The sequence below is a fragment of the Vulpes vulpes genome, chromosome 2, assembly GCF_048418805.1.
Source record: "Vulpes vulpes isolate BD-2025 chromosome 2, VulVul3, whole genome shotgun sequence".
Lineage (NCBI taxonomy): Eukaryota > Metazoa > Chordata > Mammalia > Carnivora > Canidae > Vulpes > Vulpes vulpes.
In genome coordinates, this window is record NC_132781.1 from 42209935 (window position 1) to 42233275 (window position 23341).

Consider the following 23341-nt stretch of genomic DNA (forward strand, 5'->3'; position numbering starts at 1 on the left):
CGGGGGCGGGGCCTCGGTGGCTGGTTGCGCGTGTCCGCCGCTGGCTCCGCTCTATCCGGCTTTGCTAGGGGAGGTGAGTCCGGCCGCGGCGGCACCGGCGGCTGAGGAGGCGGCGGCTGAGGAGAAAGCGGCCGGCAGCGACTGAGGAGAAAGCGGCCGCGGGGACGGGAAGCCGGGTGGGGGGGAGGGGGGGAGACGGAGCAGCCTTGAGCCCTGCGGGGGCCGTCGCGCGGGGGGACCCACCCGCTCTCCCCCCCAACCCTCCTCAGCAGAAGGGCTCAGCAGCCAGCGGCGGGGGCAGGAGTCAGCCCGCTTCCGACTGCACCCCGCCCGCCTCCCGGGGCTCCTATTCTTTGGCCCCGGGACCCTAACCTCCTCCCGGGGCGGTTCCCTGTCTGGGCGTCCGAGTGCTGCCCACCTCTCTTTCATTCCTCCCTGCACCTCCTTACCTTCACTTTGCCCCGGTTCTCTTTCTCCTCTCCGTCCTGCCCTGTCGCCTCCTCTGCTCACCCTATCCCTCCCGCCTCCTTCCCTGGCTCTTCTCTGTTCTGGAAAGTTTAGTGCCCCCCTCCAATCAGGTCAACCTGACTAGGAGTAGGGGGAGATGTAGGAAGGCCTGAGAATCCGAGGGGGGGGGAAGCTGGTTTCCCTGAAAATTTCCCCCCATCTTTTTGGGGTGGTTGGAATTCTTTTCAGTTGTGTTTTTGAGGAGGTGGTAGGTGTTTAGAAAAGGATGTGGGAATGGAAGGGGTAGATGAGTCAACCCTCTTACAAGATTCCAAGGGTGGCGTGTTACCTGATCCTTTTCGTGTGTGGAGTTCAGGGGGTCGGGAGGTTTGGCCTTTATTCCCACATTCAAAGTTGGAACCTCCCCCCAATTAAGGATGGAGTTTTAGTACCCACTTGTGGCAGGAAACCTGGGGGGAAGGGGTCCCTTTTTCCTTTTTCCTTTTCTTTTTCTTTTTCCTTTTCTTTCTTTTTTTCTTTTTTCTTTTTTCTTTCTTTTTTTTCTTTTTTTCTTTTTTTTTTTTTTTTTTTTTTGGCAATCCACACCCTTCTACACACGCTCACCCCAAAACCAAACACCAAGATCCTCTAACTTGTTTGGATTGACTGATGAAGACATAAAGCCAGTTCCGCTCCATGTTTTTTGAGGTGGAGTGAGTGGTTTTTCTTCATTTTTAAATGGCCAAATGACAGCTTGACCCAGTTTGCTTTCCAATCAAAGGGCATTTTTTTGAATGTCTCTTTGTGGCGCAAGAGCCAACGCAAAAATGATGGCGGCTTATAATGGCGGTACATCTGCAGCAGCAGCAGGTCACCACCACCACCATCACCACCACCTTCCACACCTCCCTCCTCCTCACCTTCACCACCACCACCACCCTCAACACCATCTTCATCCGGGGTCGGCTGCGGCTGTACACCCCGTACAGCAGCATACCTCTTCGGCAGCTGCCGCAGCCGCAGCAGCGGCCGCAGCTGCAGCCATGTTAAACCCTGGGCAACAACAGCCATATTTCCCATCACCCGCACCGGGTCAGGCTCCTGGACCAGCTGCAGCAGCCCCAGCTCAGGTACAGGCTGCCGCAGCTGCTACAGTTAAGGCGCACCACCATCAACACTCGCATCATCCACAACAGCAGCTGGATATTGAGCCGGATAGACCTATTGGATATGGAGCCTTTGGTGTTGTCTGGTGAGTATCAAAAGAAGAACACAACTTCTCGTGATTTCTTCTCACGGTTGTGATTGGGCGAGTCATCTGTCATGCGTTCTCCATGTTGACCCAAGTGGAGCAGCTCAACTGGAGGAAGCCACCCTCACCCAGAGGCCCAGTGTGTTGGTTGGCTGGGTTTATGCTTTTGAGGCCTGGCCGATTTTGGTAGAACACCCTCAGACGACTCACACAGGTTTGCTGTCTCCCAAACTTTTTGTTTAGAACCTCAGCAAGCCACCGAATGTAGGACCAATAGATGGATGTATGAAACGTGTATTCATACAAACCTTGGTCATCTCTTAGGTTTGATTTAGTTTGAGTCAGTTTGCCTAATTGCAGCAGATGTCATGTCACGGATGACCCAAACTCGAGTCCTTACAATAGTCTTGTCATTGGGCCATACTTTTCATAGCTACTTTGCTCTCCTTTTTGCCTTTTCATTCCTTAATTTGTGATCCTGATCCCCAGAAGGAAGATAGGGTTCATACTTGAACCAGTTAAGTCATTCCTTAAGTGGTTTATTTTAAACCATAAAGCTACAGTTGGGAAGTATGTAGCTTTAGCTTTTTGATAAGAATGCATTAAATATAGCATCACACATGAGTACCACAAATGAGGTCAGTAGACTGTAGCTATGCCATGGCCCACATTCAGTGTAATGTTTTAGTGTCATATAATGTTATTTAGTGCCTCTTAGGTTGCTGTTATCCCTTGGTTGGTTACTATAGTAGTATACTTTTTAAATATATGAAACTGCTCCACTTTTGCTAGGGTATTTTAAAAAGTCTGAGCACTTCTTAAATGCCACATTTTGTCTATTTGCTTTTCTTAGGAAGATTAGTAGTTTATAATAGAATGAATTTATCATCCTAGGTCCTGTTGCTAAAACAACTAGAATGAACTGAATTTTTTTCTCAAGGGTTAAGTATTCTGGTGTGGACAAATGAATTGATGTTTTCAGTGCATTCAAAAATAGATTCTTGTTAATGTCTAGAAAAGCCCCCATCACCACAGGAAAATGAATTCTTTGGAACTAGCCTGGTAAATGTCTCCTTTTGTCATTGTTTTTCAGGCTATAATTGATATAAGTGTCATGTTTGCATTCTATCTGGACATCTTTATATTTCAGATATTATCTAAGCTACAAAGTGATCTGCTTTTTGTTTTTTTTTTTTGTTTTGTTTTTTGTTTTTTGTTTTTTGTTTTTTGTTTTTTAACTAGTCGGCTCTAGTGTTTTCTCAGCTAGCTCTCCAAGGAGGTTGCTGCTGCAGTGCTCCCTCTAAGGTGTATGGGATTCCTGGTGGGAAAGAGTGTAGCCGATAATGGTGCCTCTTCAGTCACTCCGCTCAGGGACCTGTCTGTTCCTGCCTTCGTCTCTTCCATATCCTGTCCCCAGGGATTGCACTGTGAACTTCCATTTCTGCCTAACCCTTGAGGATTTCAAAGCTTGAGGCTTAGTGGGTGTGGACAGGAAAAAGGTTGTTCCTTGGTTTAAATTTTGTCATCTACTTAGAATTTGTTTGGATTTTCTTAGACCTGGATGCCCTCTCTCATTTTAGTGCTTTACATACTACACTAAGAACTAGAACTACTGAAGGGGAGGTGGGTTGCAGCACTCTTGACTATATTGTAAAACTGTTCTACATTTCTCTCAAATGGTGATATGACTTGTAGAAGTTTTCACTTCAAGTCAGTGCTAAAGGAAAAGATTTTTTGACTTGAATCCATTCTAGATTCTTTAATTGATTGACCCCTTCTAGATTCTTTAATTGATGACCCCATCAGAGTTCATTCCTTGTACTTCAAGCGTACTTCCTTCTGTATACCATCTTCCGTTGTACACTAGTTGTTTTGGGTTTGCCTTGTCTGACTGCGTATTTGTAAGCCACTTGAGGGTATGGACTGTGTTACCAGAGTACACCTTTTTCTCCCCAGCACTTAGCACAATGCTGTGGACTCCTTGCTGCTTGATTACTTGATCTGGTCAGGCTGTTCTTTTTTTCTTTAACCAAGTTTTTCTGGTTAGCTGCATTGAGTGTTTTTAATCAGTTGTTACAGGTGAAGTACAATTCAGTATGAAAAAAAAGGAAGAGTTCCAGGTGTGTGTTTTAGTATGCAAATGCTTTTCTATTTTTATATTTACATATTGATGACTTGCTGTCTGAATTGCTTATTATATTTGGAATTTAACTGCTATATGACCTGAGTAAAATTGTTAAAACTAGAGATTTGAACACCAAAACCAGACTGAATTGCACTAGTGTTCTAAAATCCAAGCTAAAGATATTAGTGAGGTTTTTTTACGTTTTAACTAGCTGAACCAGAATTTTTCTTTTTAATTTAGAGAACACCTAATGAACCTGAAACTATTTTCTAAAATGATTAAAATGGGACATCAAAATATTTTCCCAGTGATACATCATTCGATTAAAACATATGACTACTTGGACATCATAAGATTCACTTAGATTCTTGTATTTATTTAATGCATTTTGCAGGTATTTTTCTTTTGGCATACTGCACAAAAGGAAACTATTTACTCATGTCCTTTTCTGGACATGCACCCATAATTACTAACTGATGGCTGAAAACATTGCATGTAATTTTGAGAGATACTGTTTTTTCTCTGTGTAGACACGGAGAGATATTTGTAGAAGTAGTATAGCATTTTACCAGTCAGATTTATCATTAAACAATTTAGTTGATCAGCCTTGATTTATCTCTCTGCTGCATTTAACTAGTGGAATAACTTATCAATATTGGACAGTTGTGTAAAAGTAGTGAATTACCTATTAGCTTCCTGGTAAAGATGGTGCTTTGACAGTTCAATTAAGGTTTCATTAACAACTGTCTGCTGTGTTTTATCTCAAAGTAAGGGTTCTGGTTTACCTGGTAAATATGATCATGGGGTAGCCTGAGATACATTCATTCCAGTGATAGAATATTGTTCATGGGTTATCAAAGCATCATATATAATTTGAGCCTTCTTTATCAGATGCCAAGGCTTCAAATGCCCATATGGACATTTTCATATTGCGAAACCAAAACACAAAACAACCCACAAACAGAAACCTCAGTCATTTGGTGAGGATAATATCAATCTCTATTTGTTTGTAGTTCACATTTGCCAGAGGAAAGTGAATATGCAGTGCTTAAAAATGTGACAATCTTGGGACAAAGAATAATACAGTATAAGGCTTCAGGGGCTCATGAAGTGCATATTTTTTAAAGTTGGAGGAAGTTGACCACATGAGAGAGTTTTGAGGCCTGCTAATAAACTCAGGCAGTTTTGACATGGACAATCTGAAATATTGATTGGATTAATGGCACACAATGCTACCTTGATAATGAGTCTGGGAAAAGCTTCTACTTAGAATATTAGTGTTTTGGTTTTTAATTTATCTGATTAATTGAAAGATCAAAGATCCTGGGATTCGTTTGATCTGTTGCCTTTGTATTCCAAGTAAAGTTGGAGAACTTTGAATTTTATTATTCTAATACCTTTAGCCCATTACTTTTATGTCAGTGTCTCAAAACCTAAGTATCACTGTAGTGATACTTTAGTTACTTACTAGTTGCGACAGCTTAATAAATTGTTTAACCTCTCCATTCCTCGTTGTAAAATGAGGATGATAACAGCACCTCTCCTAGGATTGGTATGAGGATTAAATGAGGTAATCCTTGTAAACCAATGATTATACTGTCTAGCATATAATAAACATTCAATAAATGTTAGCTGTTTTTATTGTAGTTATTGTTGATAGAAAAAATCTGTTGTGTTAATGTATGCAGAAGTGGCTTCATGTATGGCCAGATTTATCAGGTGAAACCAACAACCTGCAGACTGTTTTTGGAGGCATGACTTCTAATACCATAAAGTGCCCCCTTAGTTATGCTATGTGCTATATATCTGCTATTAATAATTAAAAACAAACATTAAAATATATAAAGTACATGTTTGTATGGACTTGGCAGGTGTTCTAGTCAGTTCATCTACTCAGTTTTAGAAAGTGTTGTGGATTTACATAGTGGGAAGGAAATTAACTTTTTCTTCTCAGAATGTAACAAATGAAGGACATCCTTATCATCAAAGTTCAGCTTTAGTGAAAACTCCTTTACTTGTGTTTGGATGAAAGAGTGTGAATTGCTAAAGAAGATCCCAGTGAGGTGGGGGAAATATGTGTGATTTAATGAAAAATTATTCAGTGTAAATCCTCATGCATGGCAGATACCATCTAGCTTGCTCATCTTGTGAAAATTAGAGGCATCATTTTTTTTCTAATGTTTTCGCTGGACCTTTTCCTCCTCAAATAGCTGATTTTAATTTGGAAAAATGGAGAATGCTTTTGGGATATGTTTGGGGAAAATCCTAGAGTTAGTTGCATCAGAAAGAGTAGTATACTGGAGTATATTCTATTAACTATGTTTTACAGGTTAAGAATTTGTAGTTTTGAGAAGTTTCTCTATCAGCCAAGATTAACTGCCACAGCTGGATTCTTGGGGCGGGGCGATGGGGGTGCTGCTTTGTGAGAAGAGCTTTGAAGATGGCAGAGCCTGCACCATAAAAAGGAAACGGTTGCTCTTCTAGACATAACAAAGCATCCGTGTGAAACTGGAAATGTGGAAATCTATATTGTTAATTTTAACTACAGACAGACTTACTTTTAGAAACTGCAGGTTCATGGTCATAAAGTAGAGAAGGCAAAGAGAGAGAATAAAAGTAACACAATCTAATGATATTGAACTGGTTTCTTGGTGATACAAACTCCATAGCCTTTAACATTGGAAGTCATTTTGTACTTAGGCTCCTGACAAAATTTTTCCAAATTATATTAAAAAACCAAAAATAGGGGTGCCTGGGTGGCTCAATGGATTAAGCGTCTATTCAGGTCATGATCTCAGGGTCCTGGGATCAAGCCAGTGTAGGGCTCCCTGCTCAATGGGAAGCCTGCTTCTACCTCTCTCCCTTCCCCCTGCTCGTGCTTGCTCTTTCTCTCTCTTTCAAATAAATAAGTAAAATTTTTAAAAAATAAAAATAAAACCACAATACAGCAAAAGAACTCATTCACAATACAACAAAAGAAACTCTTTATTCTTGGGCAGAAGTTTTATGTTATACTATTGATTATTAGAAGGAAAGAAGATAAATATTTTTTATTAAGAAAAAACATTTTAGAAAGAATTGCCTTTTCAGACAAGCTAAAACGACAACATCCCTCAAAATTACATGCAACTTTTTTTAGTCATTACTTAGTACCACTGGTGCATGTCCTTGAAAAAAAGATGGGAGCAGATAAAGTTACCTTTCAAATGTTTGCTAGTAGAAGAATATTTGCAAAATGTATTAACTGAATATATGTTTGAATGTAAGTTCTAAGGTTTCTGGGGCTTTACCCTCAAAGCATGAGCAATTATAGAAATGTTATTTCATGATATTAAGGCTGTCCTCTACTAGAGTATTGGAATATTTCATTATCTTCACAACTTGGCATATTAGAGTTTTCACTGACTTCTGTATTGTAGAATGACTATTCTTGGTGATTTTTATTAGATTTGGTGATGGCTTAGCAGTTCAGGAATCAACTGTTTATGTAATGTATGTTTCTTTCTTATGCTAATCTGATTTCTTTGATGGAAATTGTCAAGGCCAAAGAAACTTTTCCATTTGTCATCCAGCCAAACAGAAGTCATTGGGTAGAAGCTCTTTCATTATAAAGTTCTATTTGGGTTTTATTTATGAATCCATGTGCATCCATAATACTCCAATGAATTATTTGTTGATTAGGTCATCTAATATAGCTTGTCAGTTTGATCCAGTTGTTTAGGGGTAACACAGAGAGTGCCTGAGGCAACAGTTGTAATACTGTCAATAAGCCTGTGACATATCCTCATAGACTTAGGTGGTAGTTCTAAGGTACCTAGCTAAGAGACATTAGAAAGAATTCTAGTACTCTGGAATTAGGAAAAGGAAACTAAGGAAAAAATGTTGAGTTGTACTTTAACAGTTAATTATATGGTGTGAGTAGAGGGAGTGTGTATAATGATATCTGTCATTGATTATGATTGGCAGTCTTTACACCTAGCTTCATACCTGTGTTTTGAATTGCTTTGGCTGATTGAATCATATCTACTATCAGACAGAAGGTTTTGATGTTGTTAGAACTCACTAGTCAGTGTATTTTTATTTTCAACCTGCTATAGTCCAGCACTAATGAGGATATTTAGTTCTATAAATAATTTTACAAACTCTGTCAAGCTTTTGTTATTACCTGTTCTGTGCTTGTACTGGCATATAATGATGTTTAAGTCATGATAATTGCCCTAAAGTAGCTTATAGTTAAGTAAACAGTATGCAAAATAATATATCCCTGCTTTCAGGGAGTTTTGATCTGGAGTTGAAACTAATTTTAAAATAAAAATATAAGGATATATTTTCACTTGTTCTTTAACAATACTTATTTATTGGCTATTGGTTATTTCTAGGCCCTGTGCTAGATGAGAGGGAATTCAGGAAAGATATAATCTGGTGCAGGAAAGAGACTTGTAGTTGGATAATTATTATCCATTTGCCATCAATGCAATAGTAGCAGGTACATAGTAGTAGATATGATTCAATAGAGATATTCCCTGGATATTATGAGAACATAAAGGAGAGATTTCTGTGGAAGGTATGAATGCTTTCTAGAAGAGGTAATACCTGAACTGAGTTTTAAGAATGAGAGTTAATGGGGAAGAACATTCTAGATGGATGGGCTCAGATGCAAGAGACTATAGGGCTGGAGTTGCTGAAAGTTAAGTGTAGTGGAGAAGGTGGGAGGTGATAGAGTGGAGGCACAAACTAAAGCTGGATCCTGAAGTTGGAGTGTCCAGCTGAAGAGACCACTGGTACTGGGAGAGGGGCAAAATCTTACGCTTTTAATGAATAAAGCACATATATACCTATACAGATGTATAGCATATCTATGGTATTAAAATTTCACAGGGAGTGTAGTTGGGGGAAAAATGTTTAAAAAGGGTCCTTGGAGGGGGTAATAATGAAAAAAGTTGAAACACTGGGATTAGCAACCATTGAAAGTTTTTAAGAGAGTGACTTGTTCAGAGAGATAAATATATAGATGTTAAAGAGAAATGTGGAGGTAGTTGAGGTCTGAGCCTTAGGGAATGTTCTCAGTTGTAGGTGGAAGAAATTGTTGGAGGCAGAACTAAAGGGCAGTCAGATAGGAAAATATATTCATAGTGATTGACAACCGATGCATGGCAGAAGATTGTTAGGAAGATGGCAGTGATCTTTGGTACAGATAAAAAAAAAGTCAGAAAATGAGAGGGGGAAAAAAAGGCCATTGAATTTAGCAGGTAGATCTAATGATGGCATTTGAGAGAATAATTGTGTGATTTTTTTTCTCTCTGATATGTAAATATATGTGTGTGTGTATATTTGATTCTAAAGAATGTCTTAAGTATTAGTAGCATGTTGTTTTATTATTAATAAAATTCTCCCAAATCCTAAGTTTTTATTTCTAGTTTAATAAGCCAGAGAACTTGGTGTTTATCGTGTTCAAGGTGCCATTTCCTTGGAAAGAATTTTTTTTAATGACGAGGTAATAGAGTACTCAACTTGTTAGGAGATGAGGTTCTGGTCCTACCTTGCTGCCAACAAGACCTTGATAAAGTTATTTAAGTTTTCTGGGTCTTGGTTTCCCTATTTATAAAACTTTGTGTTTCCTAAGTTTCTAAGTTATAAAATTGCATTGATATTTATAAAGCATTATAGCTTTAACTTGTGGTCAAGTCTGTTAGTGACCATATGACATCTTTTTGCAGGATTACAGATGTTGAATAGCTTCTATAATGTTTAAAGGAAGAATGAGACAATGTAACCCTATTCCAATATGGTGACTTTCATAGAATTTTCAAATTTGGGATCAGATTTTAAATGTGTAGTTTGTCTTAAGATTTATTTTCTTCTATTGACTTAGTGGTAAGGATTATACATATTTAGTTATGAAGAACCTGCATATTTGCAAATGGGCAATCAATTCCTTCCTAAGTGTAAATTTGATACTATTTTTCTGGTAATACTTTACCTTTTAGTGTTTTAGATATATTTTCTTTCCTAAATATTTGGAGTGATTTAAAAAATTTTAAAGTTTAATATTAAACATTTTGTCTGTGTGTGTGTGTGTAATCAAATAAGATGATTTGGGGGCCAGTGCTTACATTAGCCAAGTTGATTTACAATTTTTTTAAAAAAGATTATTTATTTATTTATTCATGAAAGACACAGAGGAGAGAGAGAGGCAGAGACACAGGCAGAAGGAGAAGCAGGTTCCATGCAGGGAGCCTGATGTGAGAGTGGGTCCCGGAACTCCAGGATCATTCCCTGGGCCAAAGGCAGGCACTAAACCACTGAGCCACCCAGGGATTCCCCCAATGTTTTGTTTTTAAGTATCTATCTATCTATCTATCTATCTATCTATCTATCTACCTACCTACCTACCTACCTTTCTTTCCTTTCTTTTTTTTCTTTTCTTCTTTTTTAGGAGTTGCTTTTAAATTCTGGATTTGGGTAGGGAATTCACTAGTTTGCAGATCGACCTCCCACAAAATGAGCTGTGTCACAGCTTTAAGGATGTAGTTGTTTAGGGCATGCAATGCCCAGAGATAGAGCAGGAGTGTGACTTCCTAAAGCCCTTCCACAATTGGAAGGGAACATTTTCATAGAAGCCCTCAGCCGACCAGCAGCACTGCCCAGTAAATATATAAGCCACATATATGACTTTAAGTTTTCTAGTGGCCACGTTAAAGAATGTGAAAGGAAACAGGTGAAATTAGTTTTAGTAATATATTTTTATTTACCTGCATTTATCCAAAATGTTGTCATTTCAGCATGTTATTACTATAAAAATTATTTTTTAATAAAAATTATTAGGTATTTTACATTCCCCCCCCCCCCATACAAACCTTATTGTCCAGCACAGTACTAGAGTCTCTTTGGCCTCTATTGGGTTGTATACTGATTTCTGAACCAATCATGTCAGTAGAGATAGGATTACTCTGGACCTGGGCGTGGAGATAGAGATGGAATCAGTTATAAGTGGTAAGGATGAATTCCCCCAATAGATAACTGGGAAGGCAGTCATTAATTACCAAGAATGCATTCATCTTACTTATATCAGACTCAGAAGATCTTGACTGGGTGCGTTTATAAAACAAAGTAGAATAATGTTCTCTCTAGAGAAGTTGTCCTATCTGCCCTGAATTATTTGGAGTATTTTCCTTTTCTTTTCTGAAGCCTTGTTTGCCTAAGGTACCAGAAGATAAAATTGGTACCTGATCCTTGCCATGTTTGCTTTCCTTCCCAGTTAGATCAGATATACTCCATTGATTTCTTTTCCTCTCTCAATGTTGTGGTTTTGTTATCTAGATAAAGTTCTCAGTCTTGTTTTCAATTTCAGTAGTATAGGGCTCAGTATTGTCATGCAGCAAACTCCTTACAGGGAAATGGACAACACAGAAACTTTTGGTTTATCCATTCCTTGACCTAAAATTCTTGCTCTGAGCTACAGAGAAAAGGTAAAGAGAGACATTTGAACAAATAGATAAAATTAGTCATTTGACCCAGATTGCAGCTATTTTTTTTGTCTGCATAGATAAAAACCATCCTCCAATTTACATAAGCAGGTGATTTATTCTTACATGCTTATTTCCTTAATGTACTATGGCAGAGAGCTGCAGATTTGCAAATTGTGTAAGTAAATTGAAATAAACCAGGTGACTTGGTTTCACTTTATTATTTTACCAGTACAGAAGTACCCAAAGGGTGCAATTATCGAGTGATTATCTCATTGCACATCTAAGTTAACAGGCAGCCTGGTGCAAAGTTTTTTTCCCTTTCTTCTTCACTTCCCTCTCATTTTAGTTTTTTAAAATAGGAAACTATTGATTTCTATATTTATCTTTACATGGCTAAAATCTGTAGTAATACAGATATGGGGAAATTTGAGCTTTATTCAGAGTAATCCAGAAGCCATAAAAAGTGGCAAGTAATGTAGGTAATGTGCAGAAAGAGGGACACATGTATACTTGGTTTGGGTTTGAATTGCCTGAGAAAGAATTAGGTGAGAACTTCAACCACGTTTAATTGGTTGGCTTTCTCGGTTTTCCTTTTCCCAGGTTCTTCATGTTGAAGTCATTGGGGTTATTATGAAATTAACTGGGTGGGTATTAAAGCCAGTGTTCAGAATAAATAGTATGTATATTCTTTGAAAAATCAAAATAATTAATTACAATATACTTTAAAGTACCATTTCTATATGTTAGACATTAGAAAGGTACAACAGTTAGTGTAAGGGGCTCTTTTCCCAGAAGATTCATGAGGACAAAGACTCAAAGTGCCTTCTTTGTAGTAAAACAATGGTTTTCAACAATATTTTCAAGCAATAAATTCCAATATTAATCTTAGCAATTAATGCTATTTAATTCCTCAGATGTTATAGTAGTATTTACCTAGTGATATGTATGAAGATTAAATTATACTCCTTTTAGCTTTGAAGTTATGAATCATAATTTTAAGCTAGCAAATTAAAAGTTTAGCCAGTCTTTTTATCTTAGCACTTACATATTTCTTTTCAGTTTAAAGAAAAGTAGTTCAGAAGAACTTTGAGAACAAAAGCAGTTAAAGAATGACCAGAGAAGGACAAAATTTAAGTACAAAGGGACTTTATGGGTTAGTGATTAGAGCCAGTAGTACTGGATGATTATAGACTGGATTTAAATATATTTTTTTAAATATATTTTTTTATTGAAGTTCTATTTGCTAACATATACTATGACACCCAGTGCTCATCCTGTCAAGTGCCCTCCTCAGTACCCATCACCCCGTCACACCTCTCCCCCACTGCCTCCCCTTTCACTACCCCATATTCGTTTCGCAGAGTTAGGAGTCTCTTATGTTTTGTCACCCTCTCTAATTTTTCCCCACTCATTTTCCCTCCGTTCCCCTATAATCCCTTTCACTATTTCTTACATTCACCTTATGAGTGAATCTTGACTGCCTTCTTACTAGCTGTGGACTATTTAACCTCTTTGTGCCTCAGGATTGTAATGTGTAAAATGGCGATAGTAATAGTATATTTATTTCATAAGGGTTATTGTATGGATTAAAGAATCAATGTATATGTAAAGTCATAGCACTGTGCCTGGCCCTATGTATGTGTTGACTCTTATAAAATTACCAGTTTGAGTAAAAATTTTAGTATCTCCTTAAAGCTTACTAATTGAGGATAAATAACCCAACAGGTTTTGTCTGACTCTTGATAGGTATCAGCTGACTATCGCAGAGATTTTTTTTTTTTTTTTACCGATTAGCTCCAATGGTTTTTGAAAAATCATTCAAATTGTAGAATGCCTTCCAAATGTAAAATTCCCTTTAACACATAAAAGGAGGGTTTTCCTTTCTCTTTAACTCCCTCCTCCCATTCTATTATCAAAGTAATAATATGTTTATGGTAGGACTCTTGAAAAATAGAGAAAAGTTATAACCTACAACTCAAGAGATAGCCACTGATAGCATTTGATGAATTTTTTTCCCTCGTTTTGCCTCTGGAATGTATGTATGTATGTGCAATGAGTTGAGATCATGATTGCATTGGGTATTTACATTTTTGTATCTTGTTTGTTTCACTAACAGTACAAAGATATTTATTTAGAGCGCTAATTTTTTCATTTTCACAAGCCTAGAGCTCTATCTTGAAAGGAATTAGAGTTGGAAGATACTTTAGAATGCATCCAGTGTAATTGCCTCATTTTATAAATGGGAAAATTGAGACCCAGGGAAGCTAAGAGATTTGTTCAAGGTCACACAGCTGGTTAGAGGCTGAGCCAGAACCTTTTGCTCTTTTGCTGTTTTACCAGTAATACCTGTTCAACTAATGCGCATTGAAACTGGAGGAAGTGTTCTTATAAAAGCAAAACAAAACAAATAAACAAAAACTCTGAATGAAACCAGGAACAGTGCATCTTAAAAAAAAAAATCTATTTACTCAGTTGCTTTTTGTGTGCCATGACTCTAAGGTTTCTGGTAAAAGTTTAACGTCATAAGCTGCAAGGCTTTTGGTGGAAAACTCAATCTTTTCACATTATATATAATTGTGTTGTGTATCTGCTTTGAGAATATTGTGCACTACTCTTTTATTTTTTGAAAAATCTTAAACCTCAGAAAATACGAAAGAATTGAACAATGATGTCCCCATAAAACCATTCTTCTAGAGTAACATTTTGTGACTTTTGCTTTATCTAGTTGGAGGCTATTTCTATAGAATTTGCTGTGGTTGGGTTAATGGTCACTGCATTAACTTGCTGTTCCATGTAGTAAGTTTTGTAAGCTCTCCAACTAGAAAAGGAACTGGAAGTTTTCGAACTGGTGACTTTTGGAATGCTATTTATTCTCCTAATACTCAAAAGAAAATTCAGTGTGAATCAAATGTGTAACGGGAAACACATACCAGTCAAAACTAGGCTTCAGGCAGAATAGAAATATTCCATTCTGCAAAGTTTTTCTTTTTTGTGGTATTCATCTCAGGTTGGGAGTAAAGAAGCATTTTCAAAATAACATAATTTCTGGTTTCACAATTTTGTTCAGGGGACATGACGAGGATATTACATTGTTGAAGCTAAATTTTAAGTTACTGTAGGTTTTTTTTTTTAAATTATCCTGTTAGTTACATGAGCTGATGATGCTGTGATTTGAGTCACCCAATTCACTGCTCTGTATTTTTCAGTACCAAATAATTCCTTTGTTAAACTCATTTTCATTAAATGAGCCATTGTTTCCCAAAGGGTAATGATTATTTCTATGTATAGCACAAATCCCTAAGAAATAGATTTCAAAGTCTAAAATATTAGTTAATGATTGGAAGTGGTTGAAATCATTGCTCTGTGTATATCAAGGCACAACTGTGTCTATGAAAGGAGCAGCTGTTGTGTTTGCTCCCTAGGCTATAATATGAGATATTATGCTTACTGGAAACCAACTGACAAGTCTTTAAAAGTGAAATCTTTTCGGTTTATGTGCAAAAGGGTTTTATTGAGTCTAGCATGCTATTATATTACATAGTTTCATAACATAAACACCTAGAATGAGGTAGCTGGAGTTCAAATCTGAATGGCTTATGACAGGTAAGGAAATGCATAGACAGCAGATATTGATTTACTTGATACAGTTGATGTCAGTATCTGCAAAGAAATTGTTGACTTCTTAAAGTACCTCAGCAGTAAAGACATTAAAATAGGGACACTGTGATGGTTACCTGGTATAGATGCTGAAGATCTGGTTATCAGCATGTATCAGCTTATCTTTGTAGGGAGTCAAACTTTAACTAGTTTTTAATACCTTGATTTTTTTTTCTTTTAAAGTATATGCTTGTTTCCTGACCAAATCAAAATCATTTTCTGTCCTTCTTTCCCTCTCAATGCTAATAAGAGCAAATACTTATAACCACTTATGACACATTCTTTATCCACTGATACACGGAAAATGATGAGAGTTTTGGAAAATCATGAGGGTTTTGAAGGCTGGGACCATGTCTTATTTGTATCTCCAGAGCCGAATATGGTCCTGGGTGCGTATTTATTGTTTGTTGTTAATGGAGAAAGTTGCTAGTGTGAAGTTTGACATGATGATGACTATCAAAGAAGAGTGTTATCATTGGTCCTTGCATTATGTAGATCCCTACTTCCTCATGCACTGTAGGAATTTTTATGAAGGAACACTTAGAATGGTATTCAGACTGTTCTATGATAGTGATTTTGTTTTATGGGGTTTGGATTTTTTTTTTTTTTTTTTTTTAGAGTAGAGAGCCCTAATCTAAAAGTAGTTTACAGTAACCAACTATCCCCTAAATAGTCCTTGTTTTGCTACTGCTTTCTATAATCTACATTTTTTTTTTTAGGGCAAAGAGGGGCAGGGTGGGGGGAGAGGGAGAATCTTAAGCAGGCTCCACGTCTAGTGCATAGCCCAGTATGGGGCTCAATCTCATGACCCCAAGATTGTGACCTGAGCCGAAATCAAGAGTCAGATGCTTAACTGACTGAGCCACCCAAGTACCCCTATGTAATCTACTTTTAAGTTAAGAATGCTGTTGAGTTGTTTAGGAAAAAATACATTCTCAATGCAGAGCCATGATCTCATGTTAGAATAATAGAAACTATGTCTAAAGTCTCATCTCCTACATACCAAAGCCATCCCTGATTGTAGCACAGAAAAAAAAAGTACATTGAATTCTATCTCCACATTCTGTTATATAAACTTGTGAATAAATGACAGATTAGTATGTGCTAGCCATCCTCTTTAAAATAATAAGAATGGCTTATTTCAGTGGTGTACTGCTATATGTTTTGCAGGATCTCTGAAAGATAAAATAGTCCTGGTTTTTAGGGCTTGCCATATTCCGGTGGTGTAAATATTCCTGTAGTGGCCAATTGCAAGCTACCATTGTGAAGTCACCAAACGCTTGAAGTAGAAAAAGAAACATAGTAGCACACCATTATAAAGTATTTTTACTCTAAACTAGATGTTAACCTTAAGAATATAAATCATATTAAAATAATTAGGAAGTGATGATATCTGAGTATTTAGTTTTAGTAATCATTTACTTTATTGTAAGTTTATATAATTTAATTTTTAATAATGCTTATGTTTCACAGCTTGCAAAATACTAGAAAATGTTATAATCTCTCAGGAGCCAGTATGAACCAGCTCTAACACACCATTGGTTTATTAAATCTTGCTTGAGAGGTTTAGCTAGTGGTGAAGAGAGATGAAGTAGGATCCATATTTGTAATGTACAAAGTCCCAAGTGGATTAGAGATTTAAATGTAGGGATGCCTGGTTGGCTCAGTGGTTGAGCATCTGCCTTTGGCTCAGGGTGTGATCCCAGAGTCCCGGGATTGAGTCCCACGTTGGGCTCCTTGCATGGAGCCTGCTTCTCCCTCTGCCTGTGTCTCTGCCTCTGTCTCTCTGTATCTCTCATGAATAAATAAATAAAATCTTTTTTAAAAAAAGATTTAAATGTAAAAAATAAAGCCAAAAATAAGAAAATATGTATAAGTGTTTTTATCATCTTTAATACATAAAGAGCTCTTAGAATCGGGGGATCCTTGGGTGGCTCAGCGGTTTGGCGCCTGCCTTTGGCCCGGGGCGTGATCCTGGGGTCCTGGGATCAAGTCCTGCGTCACGCTCCCGGCGTGGAGCCTGCTTCTCCCTCTTCCTGTGTCTCTGCCCCCCTCTCTCATAAATAAATAAATAAATAAATAAATAAATAAATAAATATTTTTAAAAAACCTCTTAAAATCAATAAGAAATAAGGGTGAATAACTATGGAAGGAGCCTCGGTGTCCATCAAAAGATGAATGGATAAAGAAGATGTGGTTTATGTATACAATGGAATATTACTCAGCCATTAGAAATGACAAATACCACCATTTGCTTCGATATGGATGGAACTGGAGGGTATTATGCTGAGTGAAATAAGTCAATTGGAGAAGGACAAACATTATATGGTCTCATTCATTTGGGGAATATAAAAAATAGTGAAAGAGAATAAAGGGGAAAGGAGAAAAAATGAGAAATATCAGAAAGGGAGACAGAACATGAGAGACTCCTAACTCTGGGAAATGAACTAGGGGGGGTGGAAAGGGAGGTGGGCGGGGGGTGGGGGTGACTGGGTGATGGGCACTGAGGGGGGGCACTTGATAGGATGAGCACTGGGTATTCTATATGTTGGCAAATTGAACACCAATAAAAAATAAATTTATAAAAGCAAGCAAGAAAGAAAGATGAATAACCTAACTAAAAATAGGCAAAAGCTAGAGAACGGGCTATTCAGGAAGAAATAAAATTTATTTTTAAATATTTTATTATTCATGAGAGAGAGAGACATAGGCAGAAGGAGAGACAGGCTCCCTGATGCGGGACTGGATCCCAGGAGCTGCCCTCCCCCCGCCCCCCCCCCAATCACGCCCTAAGCCGAAGGCAGATGCTCAAATGCTGAGCCACCCAGGTGTCCCCCCATTTAAAAACATTTTTTAAAAAGATTTATTTATTTATGATAGACCGAGAGAGAGAGAGAGAGAGAGAGAGAGAGAGAGGCAGAGACACAGGAGGAGGGAGAAGCAGGCTCCATGCTGGGAGCCCGAGGCGGGACTCTGATCCCGGGACTCCAGGATTGTGCCCTGGGCCAAAGGCAGGCGTTAAACCGCTGAGCCACCCAGGGATCCCCTTGAAAACATTTTTAAAAGATTCTTATTTTCATTCACAAAGAAATACAGAAATAGGATACCACTTTTAACCTGCTAGGTTGACTTTTTAAAGATTTTATTTATTTATTTGAGAGAGAAAGAGCACCGGCAAGGGGAAGGGGCAGAGGGAGAATGACAAGCAGACTCCCTACTAAGCCAGAAGCGGGGCTTGATCCCAGGACCCCAAGATCATGGCCTGAGCTAAAGTCAAACACTTAACCAACTGAGCCACCCAGGCTTCCCACTAGTTTGACATTTGGAAAAAAGTGATGACTCCTTCAGTTGTTGCAGATGTAGTGAAACAGACACTCTGAAACTTATGATGATAGTGTATATGGATAGAGACTTTCTAGGAGAACAGTTTCTCAAAGTTGTTTACACCCTTTGACTAGAGATGTCATTGAACTTATAGATGCAAAGAGGAATTTTGGAGTGATTATCTTTGAAAGATACAATTTATTGAGTGAAAATCAGTGTCAAAGATTGTCCCCTTAAATATTAAAAAAAATTACTCTTATGTTCCTGGAAAGTCTAGAAGGGTATCTACCAATAGTGCTTATTTTAGTGAGGTGAGAGTATAACAGATTTGCACTTTGAAGTTTATAGTAACTTCTACTTTAAAGAAAGACTCTTCTTTATTATAAAGTATATCCCTAAGGAGGTACGATAGTATCCCTCTTTTAGAGAGGGAGCTGCAGCTCAGAGAGGTCTAAGTGACTTGGATAAGACTTCAGAGCTAATTAAGAGATACAGAAAAGATATGTGATGGAGGTGATTAAGAATAATAAAGTATCCACTACCCAGCCTAAGAAATAGAACATAAAACCAACGCTGTGAAGCTGTGCATAAACACCTCCCCATTCCATCTCTCTGCCTTACTTGCCCCACCAAGAAGAAACTACTGTCCTGAATTTTGTTTTTTACTTGCCTAAAAGAAATGGCATTCATGATGACAGTCACATATCATATAATTTACCCATTTAAAGTGTACAATTAAAAAATGTACAATTTAATGGTTCTTAGTATATTCACAGAGTAAATTTTCATTTTAGAACATTTTCATCACCACCACAATAAACCTATCCATTAGCAAATCACTCTCTGTTCCCCATGCTCCTGGCAACCATTAATGTTTCTGTTTCTATAGATTTGCCTATATTAGACATTTCATAAAATAGAATCATTTGATATGTGTGGTCTTTGTGGCAGGTTTCTTTCACTTACCATAATGTTCTCAAGGTTCATCCCTTTTTATGCCCAAATAATAATCCATTGTTTGGATATATTACATTTTGTTTATCCAGTTGGATATTAGGGTTATTTCCACTTTTTGGCTATTTTGAACAGTATTATTTATGAACATTCACATATAAGTTTTAAGTGAACATATGTTTTCATTTCTCTTGAGGGTGTATACCTGTGAGTGGAATTGCTGAGTCACTTAGCATCTAGTAACTATGTTTAACTTTTTTGAGGAATCACTAAACTGTGTTCCACAGTGTCTGAACCATTTTACAGTACCACCAACAATGTAAGAGGGTTCCAATTTCTTCACATCCCTGTCAACACTGTCTTCTTGATTATAGGCATTTTAGAGTGAAGTGGTACTTTATTGTGGTTTTGATTTGTATTTCCCATTAATATGATGTTGAGCATCTTTTTGTGTGCTCGTTGTATGTTGTCTATTCAAGTCCTTTGACCATTTTTAAATTGGGTTGTCTTTTTGTTTTTAAGTGCTTTTCTTATCAGATACATGATTTGCAAATATGTTCACCCATTCTTTAGTTTGTCTTTTCACTTTCGTGGTCGTTGGTGTCATATCTGAAAAGGTTTTACCTAACTCAGAATCATCAAGATTTACGCCTATATTTTCTTCTAAGAGTTTTATAGTTTTAGCTTTTTTTTTTTTTTTAAGATTGTATTTATTCATTCATGTGACACACACAGAGAGAGGCAGAGACATAGGCAGAGGGAGAAGCAGGCTCCTGAGGGGAGCCTGATGTGGGACTTGATCCCAGGACCCCAGGATCATGACCTGAGTCAAAGGCAGATGCTCAACCACTGAACCACCTAGATGCCCCTATAGTTTTAGCTCTTATATTTAGGTCTGTGATCTCTTTTAATTTTTTGTATATTGTGAGGTATGGGTGCAGTATCATTCTTTTACATGTGGCTATCCAGTTGTCTCTTCACTATTTGTTGGAAGAATTATTATTATTTCCCAATTGAATGGCCTTGGCACCCATGTTAAATCTTTTGGGCTTAAATGTAAGAGTTTATTTCCAGTTTCTGGATTCTGGAAATTTTATTCCATTGATTTATAAATTTATCCTTATGCCACTCCAACACTGTTGATCACTATAACATTGTAGTAAGTGTAAAATTGGGAAATGTGAGTCTTCCAACTTTGTTCTTTTTTAAGATCTTTTCTTTTTTAATTAAAAAAAATTTTTTTTATTTATTATTTATGATAGTCACACAGAGAGAGAGAGAGAGAGAGGCAGAGACATAGGCAGAGGGAGAAGCAGGCTCCATGCACCGGAAGCCTGATGTGGGATTCGATCCCGGGTCTCCAGGATCGCGCCCTGGGCCAAAGGCAAGCATTAAACCGCTGTGCCACCCAGGGATCCCTTTTTTTAAGATCATTTTCGTTATTTTGGGTCCCTTGCATTTTCATATGAATTTTAGGATTAGCTTATCATTTTCTTAAAAAAAAAAAGCCAGCTGGGATTTTGATAGGAAATTATATTGAATTTATAAATCAGTTTGGGGAGTATTGTCTTCTTAACAGTATTAAGTGTTCCAATCCATGAACATGGGATGTTTTCCCATTTAGATCTTCAATTTCTTTCAACAATTTTGTAGTTTCAGAGTATGTTTTACACATCTTGAATTTATTTCCATGTATTTTATTGTTTTTAGCAATATTGTAATTGGGATTGTTTTCTAAATTTCATTTTTGGATTAGTCATTGTTTGTGTATATAGTTGATTTTTGTATATTGATCTTGCTCTGCACCCTGATTGACTTGTTTTATTATTTTTTTTATTTTAAATAAACTTAATTTTTCTTAGAGCAGTTTTAGGTTTACAGCAAAATTGAGTAGAAAGTACAGAGGGTTCCCATAAACGCACTGATCCTGGGCATATGCAGTGTCCCTCACTACGAACATCCTGAACCAGAGTGATAACATTTTTTACAATCAATGAACCTACATTGACACATCATTATTATCCAAAGTGCATAGATTACATTAGGATTTTACTCTTGGTGTTCTGCATTCTATGGGTTTTGACAAACGTATAATGACATTGTATCCTACGGAATAATTTTGCTGCCTAAAAATCTTCTCTGTGATGTATTTATTTATTCCTCTCCCCTAACCTCTGACAACCATTTATCTTTTTATTATCTCCATAGTTTTCCCTTTTCATGTCATGTAATTGGAATTAAAGTGTATGTAGCCTTTTCAGATTGGCTTCTTTTACTTAGTAATATGCATTTAAGTTTCCTCCAGATTTATTTATGACTTTATAGCTCATTTCTTTTTAGTGCTGAAAAATACCCTGTTGTCTGGATGTACTACAGTTTATCTATTCACCTACTGAAGAGTGTGTTGGTTACTTTCAAGTTTTTGCAATTGTGGTTAAAATGCTATAAACATTTATGTGCGGGTTTTTATGTGGACATAAGTTTTCAGCTCCTTTCAATAAATACTAAGGAGCTTGATTGCTGGATTGTATGGTAAGAGCATGTTGAGTTTGCTAAAAAAAAAAAAAAAAAAAAAAAAAAAAAAAAAAAATTGACAATCTGTTTTTCAAAGTGGCTGGACTATTTTGAATACATTCTCACCAGCAATGAATGAGAGTTCTGTTGCTCCATGTCCTTGTCAGCAGTTAATGTTGTTGGTGTTCTCGACTTTGGCCATTCTAAGCAGTGTGTACTGGTATCTTCTATTTGCATTTCCCTAATGACATGGTTGTAGAGCATCCTTTCTTTTCTTTTTCTTTTTTTTTTTTTTAAGATTTTATTTATTTACTCATGAGAGACACACACAGAGAGAAGCAGAGACATAGGCAGAGAGAGAAGCAGGCTCCATGGGGGGAGCCCCATGTGGGACTCCATCCCAGGACTCCAGGATCAGGCCCTGGGCCAAAGGCAGACGCTTAACCTCTGAGCCACCCAGGCATCCCTGGAGCATCTTTTCATATGCTTATTTGCTATCTATATCTTCTTTGGTGAGGTGTCTGTTAAGGTCTTTGGCCTTTTGGTTTTTTGTAGATTTTAAGTAACAATCCTTTATTAGATATGTCTTGCAAATATTTTTTCCTTGTTTGTGTCTTGTCTTCTCATTATCTTGATACCTTATTTTTAAAGAGTTTTATTGAGGTGAAACATGCATGCTATTAAATTCTCCCATTTAAAGTTCATTGAATTTTAGTGAATTTTTACAATTACAATACAAATTATGCATCCATTATGAGTTTTAAAACAGTTTTATCACTCCCCCCACCACCCCAAAATTCACTAAACAATATATTTAGTTTTGCTTATTTGGGGACTTTATACAAATGGTAAACAGATTTTTAGAGTACTTAGAGCTCCTTACAGAAAAGTATAAATACAGAATACAGTAACTTTAAACTTGGGGCCCTTTTTCTAATTAACAAATGTGATAAAGAGTTGAGATGAGTTTGTTTTTCTTCATCAACAGTTTAGTGGATCTTTGAGGGAACAGATGAATCAGGATTTATACAGAATCTGTATATTTTAGAGCATGGTTGCCCCATTTATTCAAGCTCCTCAAAGCGGAGGAAATGCCAAACTAGGTTAAATATAAAAATGGTTTTTTGAGGCATATCTTTACATTTTTCTATACCTAACTTTTTATGGTGTCCATATCATCAAAGATACTTGCATAAGTCTCACCACCTTTTAGCCTTAGCAATAAAAATCATTCTTTTCCATTACAATAAATTTAGTTGGGTTTCTTACGTAAACTAATGATTCTGTTGTTTTTTGAATCTGAGTTTTGAGGAATTTGATTTTAGGGATAACCCCTGAATTTCAATACTGAGCAGCTGCTATTACTTAACAGCTGCATCCTCAGATAATTTGATTCTTTGCAGAATGCTGTGAGAACGTGGTTTATATGAGATTGTGGGAGGAACGGTTAGTTTTACAGACTTCCCCCGTTAAGTTGTTGAGAGTGAAAGGTTGAAGTACTAGTTTTTCCAGTTTCAATGTTTTACCATTCTGTAATTCCATGAGGTATTTGTGAAAGGAGTTCATAATCTTATCCTGAGAAAATTGAAAAAAGACATT

General features: G+C 37.2%; 1 protein-coding gene across 1 annotated transcript in view; it reads left to right on the forward strand.

Moving 5' to 3' along the window:
• Positions 1-971: 971 nt before the first annotated feature.
• NLK (nemo like kinase) overlaps positions 972-23341 on the forward strand; it is a 157573-nt gene continuing 135203 nt past the window's right edge. Inside the window, exon 1 of the mRNA XM_026016051.2 lies at positions 972-1699. Within this exon, the coding sequence (XP_025871836.1) occupies positions 1242-1699 (458 nt within the window). The 5' untranslated portion in view covers positions 972-1241. The remainder of the gene's footprint in view (positions 1700-23341) is intronic.